The following is a 17,972-nucleotide window of genomic DNA, read 5'->3' on the forward strand; positions in this document are numbered from 1 at the left end:
GGCTCGCTCGCTCTCGACGACGCGTTGCACCGCGAGGCGATTCGCCTCGCGTATGAGCAGCAACGTTCCGTTGTTTGGGAGGAGCCCGCAGAAGGGGACTTGTGTTCAGTAGCGGAGACCGCGGGTGCGGTGCGCGAGTTCGCCGCGTCGACGCCGGTCGTCATCAACAAGCGCGAGGCCTTCGAGTTCGACGGCGACGGATCGCGCGTGTTTGTATTCCCTCTTCAGCCACCTCTCAACCGCTCCGTTGCTCTGCTGCTGCGAGGGCGTAGTCTGCTCGGCGGGTGCCGTGTCTCGGCCAGGGCTCTCATCTCGCACCGCGCCTCCTCTCCTTCGGCTGCCACTCACGACTTTCGCTTCAACTACGAGTCAAAGCCTCCACACGATGGGCCCGGAGCGAGGTTCACCCTCCCGGAGAGCCGGATTCGCAAGTGCTGCGACGAGGCGGAGGCGGCGAGGAGGGAGCGCGGGGAGGGGCCAGGGTGCGGCTCCGATGGCCGGCCGCTCGTGCTGTGGATTGCGATCAAATATCGCGCGACGATGCGCTCGCGCCTCGAGCTGACTGCAGTGTATAGGAATCGTGATACATGAGGAATTGTGACGGAGAACACTCTCCGCTCGAATATGCTTTATACGTATCATCACACTGCGGACGCGTGTCAATGTGAGTTAAACAAAGAGAGCCGAAACAGTACACGGAGCACACCAACGTAGGAGATCCGATATCGTACAGCGATGCCTCTTTATCGCCCTTGCTGTGCCGACACCAAGCCGGCAAACGTTCCTCGGACCTCGAGCAGCTCGTCCCACGTGCCCTGCTCGACCACCCGGCCGCCGTCGATGACGGCGATCTTGTCCGAGTTGCGGATGGTGCTCAGCCGGTGCGCGATCGTGAGCGTCGTCCGCTTCTGCTGGTGCATGATCTCGTCGATCGCCGCCTGCACAATGCGCTCGCTCGTCGTGTCGAGCGCCGACGTCGCCTCGTCGAGCAGCAGGATGGCCGGCTTGCGCACGATGGCGCGCGCGATGGCGATCCGCTGCTTCTGGCCGCCCGAGAGCGTGCCGCCGCGCAGGCCGACGCTGCTGTTGTAGCCGTGCGGCAGCGCGCTCGTGATGAAGTCGTGCGCGTTGGCGCTGCGCGCCGCCTCCTCCACGTCCGCTCGCGTGGCGCCCTCCTTGCCGTAGGCGATGTTCTCGGCGACGGTGCCCTCGAAGAGCACCGGCTCCTGCCCCACCAGCCCGATCTGCTGCCGCAGCCAGCGCACGTTCAGCTCGCGCAGAGGCACGCCGTCGAGCGCGATCGAGCCCGCCAGCGGGTCGTAGAAGCGCTCGAGCAGCGCCATGAGCGTCGACTTGCCCGACCCCGAGGGGCCGCACAGGGCGACCCGCTGGCCCGCCTCGATCTCGAGCGAGTACCCGTTGCAGACGAGGTGGTTGGAGGCCCTGGGGTAGGCAAAGACCACGTCGCGCACCGAGATCTTGCCGCGGACTTGCGCGATCTTCCGACCGCTGTTGACCGTGGCGTCGATGCGCGACTCGCGCGCGAGGGTGCCGAAGACCAGCTTGGCCGCCGCGTAGCCCCTTGGAGACTCCTGCGCGATGACACCGGCGGCGCCCATGCCCATCGACATGAAGAACATGACGATGACTGGCACGAGGAACTTCTCCATCAGCGTCCAGATCTTGGCGTTGAGGCAGCCGGTCTCGTCGTCGGGCGCCACCAGCGGAGAGCTGCCCGTGGCCGCCTCGGGCTCGAGGATCAGCTGCAGGACCTCGCCAGTCAGCTCCTCGACGTCGGCTTGCACGAGGAGGCATCCGACGTACGCGACGATGCCGATCACAGCGACGGGCGCCCCCTTGCCGATGCCCATGGCAAGGGCGGTGAAGATGGCTTTCTTTTGCGCCTGGCGTGCCTCGGCGTCGGTGTCCGCCTTGTACTCGCGAAGGAAGCGGGCCTCGGCACCGTACGCGGCGACCGTGCGGACGGACTGCACGACGGTGGTGACCAGAGAGCCTACGTTAATCCGCCGCTCGTCCGCCGACCTGACGCCGAGCGCCACCATGATCACCACCCCGAACATCGCCGTCATCACGGGCATGACGGCGAGCATCATGACCGCCAGCTGCCAGTAGCCAAACGTAAAGATGAGCCAGCTGCCGAAGAGGATGCTCGAGACCTGCCGGATCGCATAGGCAAACATGTGGCAGTTGAACGCCTGCACGAGCGCAACCTTCTCCCACAGGAAGGCGGTGAGCGCGCCCGCCGAGTTCTGCGGGTCGTCGAAGAAGCCAACCTCCTGCCGGAGCAGCGAGCGGATGACGACAGTGCGCAACCTGCGGGTGAGGTGCTCGCCGGCGGTGCCGAAAAGGCCTAGCTCGAGCGTCAGCACCGGCACGTAGGCGATTCCGATGGCGAAGCACGCAATGCCCCAGAACAGCACGTCGTCGTGGATTTTCTGCGGGTTGATCTGGAAGAACGCAACCGCCACCTTGGAGAAGGTGAAGCCGAGGGCCGGTATCGTCATGCCGTCCAGCACCGCGAAGAAGCACCCCAGCACCATGAGCACGCCGTCGCCGGGCTTCTGCAGCCGCATCGTGCGCCACAAGAGCGGGCCGCGCGTAGGGCTTGGAATCCGCGACTCGCTGCTGTCGGACCAGTCGAAGCGATCGGCCTCTGCAAGCGACTTGGCGTCGCCACGAACGTCGTCGGCCTTCCTCCTGCGCGCCAGCGCGTCCGCCGCGCGGGTCCACATGGACTGACGGCGGCTCGACGGCAAGCTGTCCCGCTCGAGCAAGCTGTCCCCCGTCGCCGAGCGCGACACGATCGCCCCCGGCTTGGGCTGCCGAGCCGCGAGCCGCTGGAAGTGGCCATCCTCGATGGCAACCAGCTCGTCCCACGTGCCCTGCTCGACCACCCGGCCGCCGTCGATGACGGCGATCTTGTCCGAGTTGCGGATGGTGCTCAGCCGGTGCGCGATCGTGAGCGTCGTCCGCTTCTGCTGGTGCATGATCTCGTCGATCGCCGCCTGCACAATGCGCTCGCTCGTCGTGTCGAGCGCCGACGTCGCCTCGTCGAGCAGCAGGATGGCCGGCTTGCGCACGATGGCGCGCGCGATGGCGATCCGCTGCTTCTGGCCGCCCGAGAGCGTGCCGCCGCGCAGGCCGACGCTGCTGTTGTAGCCGTGCGGCAGCGCGCTCGTGATGAAGTCGTGCGCGTTGGCGCTGCGCGCCGCCTCCTCCACGTCCGCTCGCGTGGCGCCCTCCTTGCCGTAGGCGATGTTCTCGGCGACGGTGCCCTCGAAGAGCACCGGCTCCTGCCCCACCAGCCCGATCTGCTGCCGCAGCCAGCGCACGTTCAGCTCGCGCAGAGGCACGCCGTCGAGCGCGATCGAGCCCGCCAGCGGGTCGTAGAAGCGCTCGAGCAGCGCCATGAGCGTCGACTTGCCCGACCCCGAGGGGCCGCACAGGGCGACCCGCTGGCCCGCCTCGATCTCGAGCGAGTACCCGTTGCAGACGAGGTGGTTGGGGGCCGCAGGGTAGGCGAAGACCACGTCGCGCACCGAGATCTTGCCGCGGACTTGCGGGAGCTCAATCCCCTGAGGAAAGGGGGCGGGGTGAGAGGCGGAAGAGGCGGAGCTGCGTTGGCCGCCGCACGGCGGACCTCGGAGGATGTCGAGTCGATGGGGGGCTTGCGGTGGATCGTCTCGCGCACTGGCGCCGCCCGCTGGCAGGCGCTGAGCACCACGGTCGAGTTCTGCGAGAGGAGGATGAAGAAGGCCATCCCGACCAGGAGAGAGAAAATGGCCATGAGGGACCGGCCGCCGGAGCGGGAGCACGAAAGCCACGAGCCCATGCTCTCGACGTACTCCTGGAAGGCTGCGACGTCGTCCTGCAGGAGGAAGAGCTTGAGCGCGGTGATGTTTTGCGCAAAGGCACCGGCGGAGGCGCAAGTGAGTTTGAAGGGCTGCAGGTCGAAGCGGTCCGACTCACACGAGCCGAGGGCTTGCGGGGTAGAGGTCGAGATGACCCGCGCCGCGCGAGGCAGGGGCTCGCCGCTCGTCTGCTGGAACTCCCTCCAGTTGGCGACCCCGGACTGGTAGTCGTTGTTCAGGATGTCGTACGGGTCGCCGCACGAGTAGGTGCAGAACTTGTAGTCGATGTGATCGATGCCGACTGCCGTGCCCGTCGAGGCGGCAGCGAGCAGCCCCCACTGGGTCGCGGCACCGCTGAAGTCGTCCCACGACTTTGCGGTGAACTCCTGCAGCTCAGGGAACATGCCTGGCGGCGGCGGGGGCGGCGGGCTGACCACTCTGCCCATCGCCGAGTCGACCGTATCAAGGAAGCTGTCGAGCTGCGCCTCGGTCGACCAGCTGATCTTGGTCGTGTACTCGAAGGACGAGGCCTCCTGCTCGGCGGCGAGAGCGACGCCGCCGTAGAACTCGCCCAAGGAGGACATGAAGATGATGGCCGAGATGGCTACGGCGGCGGCCAGGGCGAGCTGCCAGACCATGGCGATGCCGAGCCGCTCTGCGCGGGCGAGCCGCCGCTCGTACCGCGCTGCCGCCACCCGCTCGAGGCCGAGCGAGCAGACGGTGCGGATGGCGGCGAACGACTCGGTGGCGATGGCGCCTGCGTCGGCTCCGGCGACGGACAGCTTGTGGCTGGCGACGAGCCCGACGACGATGGCGACGGCGATGGCGATGCCGGGCAGCGGGCAAGCGGCGAAGATGACGAGGCTCAAGTCCCACGAAAAGTAGAGCCCAAGGAGCCAACAAGCGCCCATGGTGACCGCGGCGTCAAGCATCATGGGCGTCTTGAAGCTGATGCCCTCCTCTATGGCGCGCATCTCCTCGCCAAAGCGCGTCGCGAGCTCCTCGGGCTTGGAGGTGTCGTACCAGCCAACGTCTTGTCGCAGGATCGCGCCGAGGTAGGCCTTCTTGGTGGCCGCGATCTGGCGCGCCTTTGAGAGCTCGGCAAGGGCGGTGTAGAATGCGGTCGTGACGCCGTACACGATGCCAGAGGCGATCATCAGCTTGCACTGCCACAGCATGGACTCGACGTCAAAGCCAGACGCACTCGCAGAGCCGACCTGGTCGATGGCCCCGCTAAAGCTGTAGAGGAGAGCGGGAAAGCAGAGCCCGGCAACGGCCGCCCAGAACATGCTCGGCAGAATCAGAAATAGCCAATCGAAGATCGTGGCGTACGAGTAGAGCTTGAGTGGGCTGACGATGGCGCCCGGGCCAGCAAGAATCGAGCGCCATATCTCAGCCAGAGGGCCGGCCTGCTGCTTAGCAGTCGACACACGGCAGTCGAGCACGGCCCGACTGGCGGCTGGCGCCTCCTCGGCGAAGGTGACCTTCACCTCCGGCACGCTGCGGAGCGGGGTAGAGGACTTGGCGTCCATCGGTGGCGGCAGAGCAACCACCTTGAGCACCACCTTGAGGCTGCACAAGGAGTACTATGACACGCCGGGAAGAAAAGCAACGGGGCCTGTGCACTGTTGTAAAGCGTATTTGCCAAGGGGGCGACCGCGGGGTGGCACGAATGTTGCAGCGAGAATCGGAGAGAGACTGCGAAGAGAGATAGGAAGAGGCGGACGCCCAAGGGTGGGCGACGGCTAGCGCACCACCACACAACAACTGCTGCTCCACGAGACGTTCGGCGGCGGCTTCTCGCCCACCGCCGTTCTCAAGCTGCGCCGCCTCGCGCGCAAAGTCGCGCGCGGCAGCGTTGACCGCACAGCCTACTCGCCCAAGTACTCGCTCTCTTTTATGTCCCACCATGCAGAGCGCATCTCTCTCTCTGTTGTGCGAGGCGTGAACCGCGCCATTCGCTCTCACCTGGCAACCCTGTCTGCACGTCTCGCGCGCGCGTGAACAGGGCTCCAGGCCCCAAATTACGTGTGAGTGTTAGAGTTGTTTGGTATTGCTAAAAATCTCTCTCCCACCACACTCCTCTCCTTAATTAAAATCCCTGTGTGGTGGCGGCGTGCCGTCCTCCCATCCCTCCCTTGGGTTGTCCGTTTTCTGTCTGTTAAAGCGTATTTGCCGTCCTCCCATCCCTATAAATAAATAAATAGAGCAGTCAACCCCTGGTGGGATTAGGGCAGCAACCCGACGGGCAGACCCCGCCCCGCTCGGAGGGCGTGCACCACACAGCACACAGACTTATCTAGGCACTGCACGGCTCCTCGGGATTTCTGGGGAGGTGCGTGCGTGCGTGCGTGTGTGTGTGTGTGTGTGTGTGTGTGTGTGTGTGTGTGTGTGTGTATGTGTGTGTGCTCGCTCGCTCGCTCGCGCGCGCCGCTTGCGCGATCGCGCGCGCTGCGCGAGCCGCCCTGCCCGCTGCGCTGCTAGGGTTGCGCTGCGGGAAGGTCCTCCCAGCCCTCCCTTGGGCTGTCTCTTTTTTTTCTTTCTTTCTTTCTTTAAAGCGTTGATTTTCTAGTATCTCCTTCTGCGCTGTTCCTTTTCCGTCTTTTTGTGTTTTTGTGTGAAGAGCCCGGGGTTGTGCGTTTATGTGAAGAAAGAAAGAAAGAAAGAAAGAAAGAAAACAGAAACCCAAGAGAGCAGAGTTTTTGTCGGGCGTGCGTCCTTCCTACTTACTTGCCGTGCCGGCTGCGAGCAGACATGTACACACATATATGCCAGATGCCGACGACGACATCGACGACACGGAGGTGACGGACGGCGGGGCCGCGTGGATGCAGGACGCAGGGCTCGTCGAGGAGCTCAAAAAGGCCATCGTCGCTGGCGGCGACCGTGTCTGCATTGAGGACGAGGCCTTCCTCCGCCGCTTCCTATACATAGCCAAGGGTGACGTCACAAAGGCCGCCTCGAGGCACGCGCGGTATTGGGAGTACCGCATCAAGCTGTTTGGAAGCGAGCGGCCTTTTGACAAGGCGCACGCAGCACTGTCCCGTGGCGTGCCGTTGACTCCTCCCGCACGCACTGTCCCGTGGCGTGCCGTTGACTCCTCCCGCACGCACTGTCCCGTGGCGTGCCGTTGACTGCTCCCGCACGCACTGTCCCGTGGCGTGCCGTTGACTCCTCCCGCACGCACTGTCCCGTGGCGTGCCGTTGACTCCCGCATCCTCCAGCTGCGAGCTTCTTTCCCGTAGGAGCGGTGCGAGGCGACGCTGCGCACGTGTCCCTTTGTGAAGATCCTGGACGGCGCGAGGGACAAGGAGGGCTGCCAACTGCTGCTGGTGCGGCCGCGCTATCTGGACTGGAGAAAGGTCGACGAGCAACAGGTGATCGAGGCGATGTGGTACACCATTGAGACGCTGCTGCAGGATGCAGAGACGCAGCGGTGTGGCTTCTGCGCCATCAACAGTCTCAAGGGGATGTCGCCCAAAGCGTTCAACCGCAAATTCATGCCCAAGATGCTCGAGTCCGTGCAGAATCGGCTGCCCATCCGTATCGGTGCGCTGGCCCAACACATGGGTTTACCGTCGACCCGTGCGTCGGAACTCGCGAAAAACACATCTTAGGGTCTGTGCTGATAGGGGCGATGCGTGTCGTGGACAACCCTGGCTTCTTCAGCGTCATCTGGAGCATCGTGCGCGTCTTCCTAAAGGCGAGCAAAGCCGCGGCGCACTCCCACCGCCTCACCGAGGAAAAGGGTCTAGCACTTGAGCACAGGGACGGGTCGATTCCTCCTCTGTCTAGCAACACAATGTCGCTTTCTCCTGCCTATGCCAGGAGAAGACGAAGAAGCGCATCGAGGTGCTCGGCGGCGACTATGCTCGGCTACTCAACCGATTGCCCAAGGAGTCAATCCCGGAGGAGTTCGGAGGGACGTATGTGGTGCGCGACTAATTGAGGACTATCGGTTTGATAAAATCCGTCGTCCGGGAGGATTTCTATATACTTCCGAGAATTCTTGAACCAGGAAAAAAATAGCGCACCGCCCTTTCATCCCGCCTCGAGCGCCCTGATCGCCTCCCGGCCTCCCCGTCGCCGCCGCAATGAGCCGCGACGCCGCCTCGCCTCGCTGCGCGGCCCGTCCCTCCTTCACCTCGCCGCGTCGTTTGCTACGTGGCCACTCACAGCGGGAGGACGGCCACTAGCGGGCCGACGCGGGCACGTCACGCCGTGACAAGTTGTGCTCCCAACTCCGTCAGCACCAGTAAATAAAAACGACAGCTAGTCAGACCTCCCTGTGTCGTGCGCAACACTAACTGCAGACGCGTCGATCTTTCTGCGCGAGCACAGGCGGAGGTGAGGGTGAGCTCACGTGGCGGAGGCGGAGGGGAGGGGGAGGGGAGGGGGGGTTTCGAGGGAAGGTGCGGATCGCCTCTTCGATGACAGAATCGCCGGAGAAGAGGGTGTCCGGCAGCGTGCCCGTGATGTCGCAGTTCCTCACGTCAATCTCCTCCAGGGCTGTCAGAAGGCCGAGCTGCGGCGGGATAGTCCCCTTGAGTTTCGGGATAAATTTGAACATGATCTCGTCGATCAAGCCACTTTTGCACGAGATCCACTCCTTATCGCAGCACTTGATGTTCCAGTCGAGCCAGGTTTCCCCCACTTTTGCCCCGGTGCTGCTCTTCCACTCGGGTCCACTCATCGCGTCGTAGCAGGCCTTCAGCGTCGGATAGCACTCTCTATCGCCCCGCATCGCCAGCGGCGGACCCGGGGGGGGCGGTGGAAGCGACGGAGGAGGAGTCGGGGACGGCAAGGGCGGCGGTCTTTGCAAAGCGAACATCGTTTCAGGATGGACTGGGCGCCGTTGGATTTTTTTCTCTTTTCTCCCCAGCACACATTCGTGCGAGAGTATATGCCAAGTACGAAGTACAGAACAAGGGCAGAAAGAGAGCTGGAAGCCGCCGACGAACAACTAAGTGAGCCGCATCGGCACCCGCACAACAACTTCTTTCTTGCGTGACACGATGAGTCACACCGGACAGTGTGGAGGCACAAGTGTCAAAACTTGGTATTGCTAAAAATCGGAACAAGTGTCACGCAAGACAAAACAGAGAGTACGAAAAGAGAGGTACTAGTGGCGAGACATCGCTCCAATCCCTAGAGAGTGCGAAGAGCTCCGCATTCCAACGCTCGACCCACGGCTGCAGGCTTACCTCGGTGCTTGTTCAGCTGCGTCTGACTCCGCCTCGTCGCGCTCGTCGCAGGATCCACAGATCAGTCGGAGGTCGTCAAGAGCGTCGAGCTTAAATTTGAGGACATTTTTCCATTGACACTTGATTGCATCTTTTCGTTTGGCGGATTCAAACGGCCACTGCTCTGCCACCTTTGCGCTTTGGCAACGAGATGCGTCTCGAACGTGGCACAGCAGCACGAAGGCATCCATCTCCGGTCGCCCCGGGCTAGCGCTGTGCTTCAAAGGACGGGTTGAGTCCATGGCCATCGGCATGAGGCTGCGTCGCAGCGCATCGGGAAGCAAAAAAACAAACAAATCTCCCGGCAAGAGGTGAAATGTAGCCCTCTTGCACCACTGGGTCGGTCGAGAAGGGACCGCCGTTCATGGCAGAGAGCGTAGAGGAGCAACCTGTGCATCGCCAGCACAGAGCCAGCAACGCCGCCTCGAATCGGGAGGGGATGACGGCGAACTCGACCCCCATTGGGCGCCTGGAGCACTTGGAGCACTTGGAGTGCAGTCGGCAACCTCACATCCAAAACCGCGGGGAGCTAAACGGGAGCGCTTGGGACTTGGGAGAAATACTCTCAAGCCTTTCGCACGCAGGGTTCCGACTTTTGGGGGGGAAGGGTAGGGTCGCATCGCGGGATTTGGGGTAGGGGGGTAGGGGGTGGGAGGCCGGCGGCTCTGCAGGGGTAGGGGGCCCTGCAGCCATTCCCGCCTCTCTGTACTCTGAGCTAGCTGGTTCTCGGCCCGAATCCACAACGACCGACGGCGGACCTGTCCGCTGCATGAGACGCGGGCGGCGGGCGCGCGGAGGGGCAGCGTGAGGTGACGTTACGGCTTCTGGAGGCACCTGGGGGTAGGGGGTGCGCGGGCGCGCGGAGGGGCGGCGGGGTGTGAGGTGACGGCTGACGCCGTCCCGCGTCCGACCGTACTACGTACCGTTACACTTACAGCAATCCTGGAGACCTGTGAGTTGGGGGGTAGGGGGTAGGCGCTATGTCTGCATGTGTGCCGTTTTAGGTACGTGTGCCGTGGGGTAGGGGGTAGGGGGGTCTGCACGGATCGCACCCTACCCTACGCCCTCACGTCTCGAACCCAGACGCATGATGATGTTTTGCTGCCTCGTCTACATGCACAGCCTATTATTGCCGCGGTGCGCCATTCCATCTGCGCGTCGAGCGCCGCCGGTTCGGCTCAAGTCATCTCGCTTCGCGGAGATCACCTCGCCGGCCGCTTACGAGGGCCTTGTGCAGACCCTACCGATTGAGGGCGCGACTGTGGTCAAATTCACCGCCCCGTGGTGCCGGACATGCCGTCAGTCCAACGCGAAGCTCAGCTTTATCGCCTCCAAATGGCGGCGCGCTAGCTTCTATGAGCTGAAGCTGAGCGAATCACAAAGCGTCGAGTGGGCCAGGCAGCGAGGCATCAGTCAGCTGCCCTTCATTGAGGTGTACGAGGGGCGAACGTGCATCGAGCGCTTCGTCGCGCCGCCTTCCCGCGTGCGCGCCCTCTCATCGGCGCTGACGGCTGCCCGTCGGAGGTTGCGGTATCAGCGACGGCTGCGCACCGCTCTGCGGCTACGAGCGCTGCGGCGAGAGCGACAGCGGCTCCGGAGCGCGCTGCTTGCGCTCGAGAGCGAGGAGCGTGAGCTTGGCAGGCGCCTGCGATGGGACAGGGTCATGCGGCAGCGTGCGGCGCGGTACGGGTCGTAGCTGTGGGCACATGCCATGGGTTTTTGTGGGGCTGCTGCTGCTGCTGCTGCTGCTGCTGCTGCTGTTACGTCTTCGGTCCCCGCGGGAAGCCCCGCGCATAGGACAACAACGTCTGTCCCACACACGCACAGACGCGCACATACATCATGCTCGGGCACCCCCCACAGTGTAGTCGTGGTCTGAGCACACAAGTATGCTTTGTGTTTGTGCTACCTACCGGGTACACACTGTCACTGTTCATGTTATATGCCAGTTTGCCACGCCGCACACGCGTGTGATTGGTGGGTTCGACGGACGGACGCCGCACCTGCACGCGCGGCTCTCGTTTTAAGGGCGCACCCTCGCGGCGGGCGAGCGCGAGTTGCCGGCCGGGCGCCCGCACCGGCGTGCTCCCGCCGCGGCCCGCTCTCCTCTCCTACACCTCTGATGGGCTCGCGCGTGCGCCGCCGCGCAAGAGGTTCGCGCTTCGCGGCCGCGGCAAACTGTCTTAGTGCGGGTGCGGACGACAAGGGCTGCGTCTACACTCTACTTTCTCACTTCTGTGTACATTTTGAGCTTTCGAGCTTACAGTAGTAGCGCGCGGCCCGGCGGCCGGAGAGCCGTGCGTACATACATCGAGATCTCTGCGGGACACCAGTAGATTTGTTGAGTGGAGATCGTAGATGCCGATCAGAGATCTTCCACACACAGCATCTCGCACAAAACTCAGAGATCTTTAACTGAACGTAGAGATCTTGAGCCATCGGCACCTCGAGATCTCAGGCCGGAGGCGGAGATGTTGACTTCGCGCCAAAGGCGCCTAGAGAATCGTGTGGCCGACTGGAGATTGCAAAATGGCGCGAAAAGAGGGTGGATATCCGCTTGAAGGCGTGAAAGGAAAAGAGCATCCCCTTGGAAGGACGTCGATTCCCCCCCTGACACGCCTCCCCCACAAGTCGAGATTGGAGATTGGAGATCGGAGATGAAGATCGGAGAAGCAAAATATGACGTTGGAGATTGGAGATTGGAGATGGAGATCGGAGATCTGACTGGATCCGGCAAAATATGACGCTGGAGATTTGGAGATTGGAGATGGAGATCGGAGATGATTTTTTATTTTCATTTTTTTTGGCCCGAAGAGCCTGCGGCGCCGCTTTTAACTTTACGGTGTGGGGGAACCGTGCGTGTAGTGAGCTTTTTATTATCAAAAAAGAAAAAGATGATGACAGCGGCGTCATCTCCAATCTTGCGTCGACACATCTCCGAGGGCGGCGCAGCCAAGCCCGAGTAGTGGTCTTCTTGAGGCGCGTCAGCGCCGAGTCCGTGAGGAGCGGCCCCAGCTTGCTGGGTGCGGCCCCGCCGCGGGCCGTAGCGAGAATCGCGCAGCGAGTCGGCCGGAGAGGTTAAAACCGGCGCCGCAGGCTCTTCGGGCCAAAAATAAAAATAAAAATAAAAAATCATCTCCGATCTCCATCTCCAATCTCCAATCTCCAGCGTCATATTTTGCCGGATCCAGTCAGATCTCCGATATCCATATCTCCAATCTCCAATCTCCAATCCTCGATTCGGGGGCCGGGGGGGGGGGGGGGGAGGGCTCGAACCTTCAAGGAGATGCGCTATGGATTCATTCACACCGCACATCTCCGATCTCCAATCTCCAATCTCCCATTTGACCCCTGCCGCCGCCAGCTGCGATCTCCAATCTCCAATCTCGATCTCCACAATATCTCCGCCCCGGCGGTGGGGATGCCCGGCGCGAGGATCTACGAACTACGATCTGTGTTATCCTTCTCCAATCTCCACCTTTGACCCTGGCAACTGCCAACACGATCCACAATCTGTGATCTCAATCTTTCGTCTTCAACCAAGCCCGACTGTGCGGTAGAATCGGCTAGGATCTGAGCGATTCTAAAATCAGGTCTGGCACTGGGCGAACATCGGCCGTCCCTCAGTGCTTCCAGCCTGCCCGCTTGAGTTTCCTCAATTGGCTCGAATTTTGCTTTGTAGAAAAAAGAATAGCGCAGCGCGCGGGCCATCGGAGCGGGCATTTCGAAGTGGTCAGCGGGCATTTCGAAGTGGTGCGGCGGCAGGCTGCCACCGCTGCCCGGGCGCCCCGAGCGGCGGCGGAGGGCCGCCCAGGCCACCACCAGTGCCCCTCCCACCGGCGGCGCGGCGGCAGCGGCGCCGACCGCCCCTCCATGAGCGGTGGCGCGACGGCTGTCGTCGGGGCGCCGGCAGGTGCCGCGCGCAGAGGGTGCCACCGGACCGGCCGACGCGCGCCCGGCGGAGCCTTCGACGTCCACGGCGGGCCGAGCACCCCCGCGTCGCTTCTCGGCGCATTGGAGAGCAGAGGAAGCTGCTGGCGTCGCCGCTGGGATCGGCGGCGGCGCCAGCAGCGTTCTCGGATCTGAAGCCGACTTTGAGCGCCGATCGATCGATCTGAGGGCTGGCCGATGGGTGGCGCTGGGACATCGCCGCCGCCGCGGAGGCCGGCGGCGACCAGAGGAGCGGTTGGGGCGCGTGGCGCATATGTTACCTGCCAAGTGAGCATTCAAGTGTGTTTCGAGATTTATTCGAGACTAGCTGCGGGGCTCGCTAAACGCTCGCCGAGCTCCATGCTGTGCAACACCACCTCCTCACTAATCGTCAGGGGCGCGGAGAGCGCAGTGCACTGCGGTGAGGCTGCGCAGCGGGGGCTCACCCCCTGCACCGCGCTCAGCGGCGCAGGGGAGGGCGGTCGGTGGCGGCGGCGGCGAGGCGCGAGGCGGTGGCGGCGGTGGTGCGGGCGGCGGGATGACAGGGGAGGCGGCGGGATTGACAGGGGAGGCGGCGGCCACGAGCGGAGCGGCGCGAGAAGGGGGGGGGGGGCGGCGAGGCGCCGGTGAGCGAGGCGCCCGCGCCATCAGAGGGACGCGCCGCTGCGAGATGGAGGGCGGCGGTGACGGAGGCGAGGCGCGAGGCCGCGGCGGCGGCGGCGGCGGCGGCGGCGGCGAACGGCGGCACCGAGTCTCGGTGAGCGGCGGCGGGAGGAGGAGCAGCGGCGGCGCTCGCTCGCTGTTGGCGGGAGCGCTTTTGAGCCTGGGAGCCCATGCCAATGCGACCGGCGTGCCCGGGAACGGAGATCGCGCGCGCGCCGCCACTGACGACGCGCGCGCGATCTTCGCGGAGTCGGGTCCCCAGAGGGAAGCGGTCTTCTCGGCCGACGTCCAGCGGCGCGCAAGGAAGCAGGCGCAGCGGAGGCGGCCTAGCACCGGCTCGGCGCCGGGCGGTTGCGCTGCCCGCGAGCCGCGTCCTGAGCCTCGGCAGCGCGCTTCGCGGCGCGGCGCTCGCGCCGCTGCTGTGCCGAGAGCGGCATGATGGTTCGCCAGCTGAAGCTCGAGACTCCTCGGGTCCGCGAATTCCGCTGGTCACGGGTAAACGGCGGACAACGGGGGAGCAATATATCTTTAGATTTGAAACTCAGATGTTCGTTTCCAGTGGGGAGGTGCCAGACCTGATCTTAGAATCGCTCATCTCCACTCCTGGTCTGCCCGCGTCTGCGATCTACTGTCTGCGATCTACTACTCTCTCGCAGAGATCTCGATTACTCCGTGCGTATAGACGGTGTGTAATTACACAGCCGAGCAGAGAGCCATCCCTAAAGCCGGCGCCTCGCCTTTACAATTACATGTGCGCCTCTACTAACTAGTCTACTTAATTTTCTTGGGCAGCAGCTGGTTCGACAGGTCCTCTCCGTGGCCTAGGCAGCCGTGGCCGCCCTTGCCCCAAGCAAAGACGGAGCCGTCGGCGATGAGGGCGAGGCTGTGGTCGCCTCCAGCCGAGACAGCGACGGCACGCTGGTCAGCAAAGGCCTCGATCTGCTTCGGCAGCAGCTGGTTCTGCTCGTCGCCGTGGCCCAGCTTGTACCCATCGCCCCAGCTCCAGACGGCGCCGTTGGCGGTGATGGCGAGGCTGTGGTGGCCTCCAGCCGACACAGCGACGACGCGGTGGGCGGAAAAGGCCTCAATCTTCTTGGGCAGCAGCTGGCTCTGCCAGTCGCCGTGGCCCAGCTCGCCAAAGCCTCCACCACCCCAGCTCCAGACACTGCCGTTGGCGGTGATGGCGAGGCCGTGGTCCTCTCCAGCCGACACAGCGATGACGCGCTGGCCAGCAAAGGCCTCGATCTGCTTCGGCAGCCGCAGGCTCTGCCCAAGCTCATATTCGCTCTGCTGGTCGCCGTGGCCGAGCTGGGCATAGTATCCAAAGCCCCAGCTCCAGACGCTGCCATCGGCGGTGAGGGCGAGGCTGTGGCTGCGTCCAGCCGACACAGCGACGACGCGGTGGCCGGCAAAGGCCTCGATCTTCTTGGGCAGCAGCTGGCGCTGCCCGTCGCCGTGGCCCACCTGGCCTAAGCCTCCACCGCCCCAGCTCCAAACGGCTCCGTCGGCGGCGATGGCGAGGCTGTGGGCTGCTCCAGCCGAGACAGCGACGACGCGGTGGCCAGCAAAGACCTCGATCTTCTTCGGCAGCAGCTGGGTCTCCCAGTCGCCGTGGCCCAGCCGGCCCCAGCCTCCATCGCCCCAGCTCCAGACACCGCCGTCGGCGGAGAGGGCGAGGCTGTGCTGCCACCCAGCCGACACGCTCACGGCGCGCTCACCACCCAGCGGGGAGGGGAGGCGGGTCGGCGTGTTGAGCTGCGTCACGCCCTCGCCATGGCCGAGAAGGCCTGGAGCCTGCGCTTCGTCCTCGTCCTCCTCCTCGCCCTCCGGTTCCGAGCCGCACAGCCAAGGCACGGCGCAGCTCTCGCCCTCTGGCAGCGCCGGAAGCTCGAAGCTGCGCTCTCGCGACCACAAGCGGATGCCCTCCACCGCGAGTGAGGCGTGGAAGAGCAGCGAGACGGCCGCGACGCGAGCGATGTCGACGGGGCCGTCGCAGCGAGAGACGACGCGCACGAGGAGCTCAGTGGGGAGGTCGAGGAGGCGGGCGGGCGGCGGCGTGTCTTGCGGGGGAGCGGCGGAGGTGGCGGGGGCGAGACATTCCGAGCGCGAGAAACGAATTTCCGGTCTGCGTGGCGATGCTTTCGGGCACCCTCAGCTGGTTGCTGTTGCTGCTGTTACGTCTTCGGTCCCCGCGGGAAGCCCCGCGCATAGGACAACAACGTCTGTCCCACACACACGCACAGACGCGCACATACATCATGCTCGGGCACACCCCACAGTGTAGAGAGAGAGATTTTTATTAACTTTTCACAGTGTAGTGGTGTGAGTCATCGCCGTCGGGGAGAGGGGGGACGACACTGCCTCGGCAGCGTGCACCTCGATCCTGCACCTGTTTGTTATGACCCCCCCCCAATGAACACACCAGTGAGGGAGGGCGAGACGATCGGAGGGGTCCCGTACCATGCGGAATCGACCCTATCAAGTGCTCAAGTGCTCAAGTGTGAGCACACAAGTACTAGCAGAGTGCACACCTGCCTTGGCGGGTGAGGGTCGTAAGAATCAAAGCCTCTTGGTGCCAAACGTGCTCGAGCGCGCCGAAGACAGACGATCTACGCTCGCGGGAGTTAGCGAAAGTCGCACGGGCAGAGGGGAGACCGAGGCCTCCGGCAGTCCGCACCGCCTCGCGAAAGGGAAGCAACGATCAACTCCAGCTGGTTGATTAAGCTTTTTCCCTTCCTTCCTTTCAACATCCCTGTCCAACGACGGAGATACACAGTGTCAGTGAATCTCGGAGCGTTTCAAAACGACCAGCAACGGAATCCGTTTTCGTCGGCCGAAAATCGTTACACCAGCGTTCCCCAACTTCAGCCATGCGTGAGATCGTCTCCATCCAGGGTGGCCAGTGCGGCAACCAGATCGGTGCGACGCTGCTCACCCTCGCCGCCGCGCCCCACTCACCGCCTCCATCCCCCCTCCCCCCTCTCTTCCCTCCCTTCTTGCGCCGCGCAGCTCGGGCGCTCGTCCCTCACTCCCTCTGGTGGTGGAAAATGGGACGGGGGAGTTGGGGAGTGGGGCTGCGTGGTGGGCTAAGGACTGGGAGAAATTTGATGACTGTAGCATATGCACGTGAATAAAGGGTCTGCGTCACTTTGCCGAGACACCCCGCGAGAAGTTCAGTTCCTGTAGCGTAGTTGCTACTTCGCTTGGTGGTTGGTTGGTGGGGGCGGCCCGCGTGCGGCGGCCGGGCGCGGCGCGGCGCCCGTGTGGTACGGTGTGCGTCTGCATGTCGCGGGACGGGGCCAGTAGAGCAAGTGAAGAGGTGGCGCAGAGAGCCAGCCGTGCACGCTCGCGAGTGCGATGTTTTTTCTTCTCATAACAAGGCTGTGAACGGCGGCAAAATGGTGCTTTCACTAGGGAAAAAGCACATTTGTGCGTGTGCGCAGACCGTCCGAGATACTGCCGGGTCCTATCGCCAGCTCCGGGCAACGTAATGAAAAACTGTGTGGGCTCTCTGTCCTCCATTTACTCGTACTCAACGCACGATTGGAGCCCCAGCTGCGACCCATGAAGTCGCAAAACACGGCGAGCCACGACACCCCGTCTCCAAAGAAGGCACGCCGGCCGGACGCGGCAATCGACGGCGTCGAGGCGCTTGGTCAGCCCGGCAGCGGCGGCGGCGGCGGCTCGCGGACGGGCACGTCGCACGCACGCGCCAGCACCCCCGCCGCTTGGGGCTGGACGGATCGGCAAGCAGCTTCGCCACCGCCCATGCCACCGCCGCATCCCTCGACGTCCTCGACGGCGACGCCACCTCTCAAGGGCAAGTCGGAGAGCGGCGGCGGCTCAGCGCCGAGCCCCGCTAGCCCGAAGCCGACGCCTCGTTCGCGCGAGCCGCCTGCAACCCCCCCCGGCCCTCGCGCCAATCCTCTTGCGACTACGGGAGGAGGAGGCGGGGCCGGCGCGGTGCTGGATGCACGCCGCGAGGGGGAAGCTCCCTTCTCCGAGCCTGAACCCGCTGCATTTTTGGTCGTGGCGTCCGACCCCTACCCCGATCCGGAGGTGTCGCTCTCGCTCGACATGCCGGACGACTCGTCCGTCGAGTCTGCGTTTCGTGCCCTCGGAGTCGGCACTTGGAGCAACTTTCATGGCATGCTCCGCTAAGGCGTGGCACGTTCCTCGCCCGCCTAGCCGCCGCCGCCCCCTTCCGCCCGGGCTGCGACTGCGGCGCCCGCATCCACATGGACCATCGAGTCCATCCCCCGCG

At 64.0% G+C, this 17,972-nt stretch overlaps 6 protein-coding genes across 6 annotated transcripts; 3 read left to right on the forward strand and 3 right to left on the reverse strand.

Annotated features, from left to right (window-relative positions):
- Positions 1-569: 569 nt before the first annotated feature.
- EMIHUDRAFT_471075 (putative ABC transporter) lies at positions 570-5,422 on the reverse strand. Its single transcript, XM_005760849.1, has 2 exons — positions 3,662-5,422; positions 570-3,596 (listed from the first exon to the last, which is right to left on the reverse strand). Exons 1-2 carry the CDS (start codon positions 5,402-5,404, stop codon positions 744-746), a joined length of 4,596 nt encoding a protein of 1,531 aa, XP_005760906.1. The 5' UTR covers positions 5,405-5,422; the 3' UTR covers positions 570-743.
- A 1,218-nt stretch (positions 5,423-6,640) lies between these two features.
- Positions 6,641-7,817, forward strand: EMIHUDRAFT_249066 (hypothetical protein; the record flags this gene model as incomplete). Its single annotated transcript, XM_005760850.1, has 4 exons — positions 6,641-6,922; positions 7,118-7,421; positions 7,505-7,557; positions 7,701-7,817. 4 exons carry the CDS (start codon positions 6,641-6,643, stop codon positions 7,815-7,817), a joined length of 756 nt encoding a protein of 251 aa, XP_005760907.1.
- Positions 7,818-8,086: 269 nt separating this feature from the next.
- On the reverse strand, positions 8,087-8,616 carry EMIHUDRAFT_249067 (hypothetical protein; the record flags this gene model as incomplete). Its single annotated transcript, XM_005760851.1, has 2 exons — positions 8,087-8,158; positions 8,308-8,616. 2 exons carry the CDS (start codon positions 8,614-8,616, stop codon positions 8,087-8,089), a joined length of 381 nt encoding a protein of 126 aa, XP_005760908.1.
- A 1,586-nt stretch (positions 8,617-10,202) lies between these two features.
- Positions 10,203-10,811, forward strand: EMIHUDRAFT_249069 (hypothetical protein; the record flags this gene model as incomplete). Its single annotated transcript, XM_005760852.1, has 1 exon — positions 10,203-10,811. The coding sequence occupies one exon, from the start codon at positions 10,203-10,205 to the stop codon at positions 10,809-10,811; it is 609 nt and encodes a 202-aa protein (XP_005760909.1).
- Positions 10,812-12,826: 2,015 nt separating this feature from the next.
- On the reverse strand, positions 12,827-13,369 carry EMIHUDRAFT_371944 (hypothetical protein; the record flags this gene model as incomplete). The annotated part of the gene is made up of 1 exon (XM_005760853.1): positions 12,827-13,369. A coding segment is annotated over exon 1 (327 nt), but the record flags the coding sequence as incomplete, so codon positions are not given.
- A 139-nt stretch (positions 13,370-13,508) lies between these two features.
- EMIHUDRAFT_371949 (hypothetical protein) lies at positions 13,509-14,152 on the forward strand. Its single transcript, XM_005760854.1, has one exon. The coding sequence runs from the start codon at positions 13,716-13,718 to the stop codon at positions 14,145-14,147; it is 432 nt and encodes a 143-aa protein (XP_005760911.1). The 5' UTR covers positions 13,509-13,715; the 3' UTR covers positions 14,148-14,152.
- Positions 14,153-17,972: the final 3,820 nt, after the last annotated feature.

This window comes from Emiliania huxleyi (assembly GCF_000372725.1).
Source record: "Emiliania huxleyi CCMP1516 unplaced genomic scaffold EMIHUscaffold_734, whole genome shotgun sequence".
NCBI lineage: Eukaryota > Haptophyta > Isochrysidales > Noelaerhabdaceae > Emiliania > Emiliania huxleyi.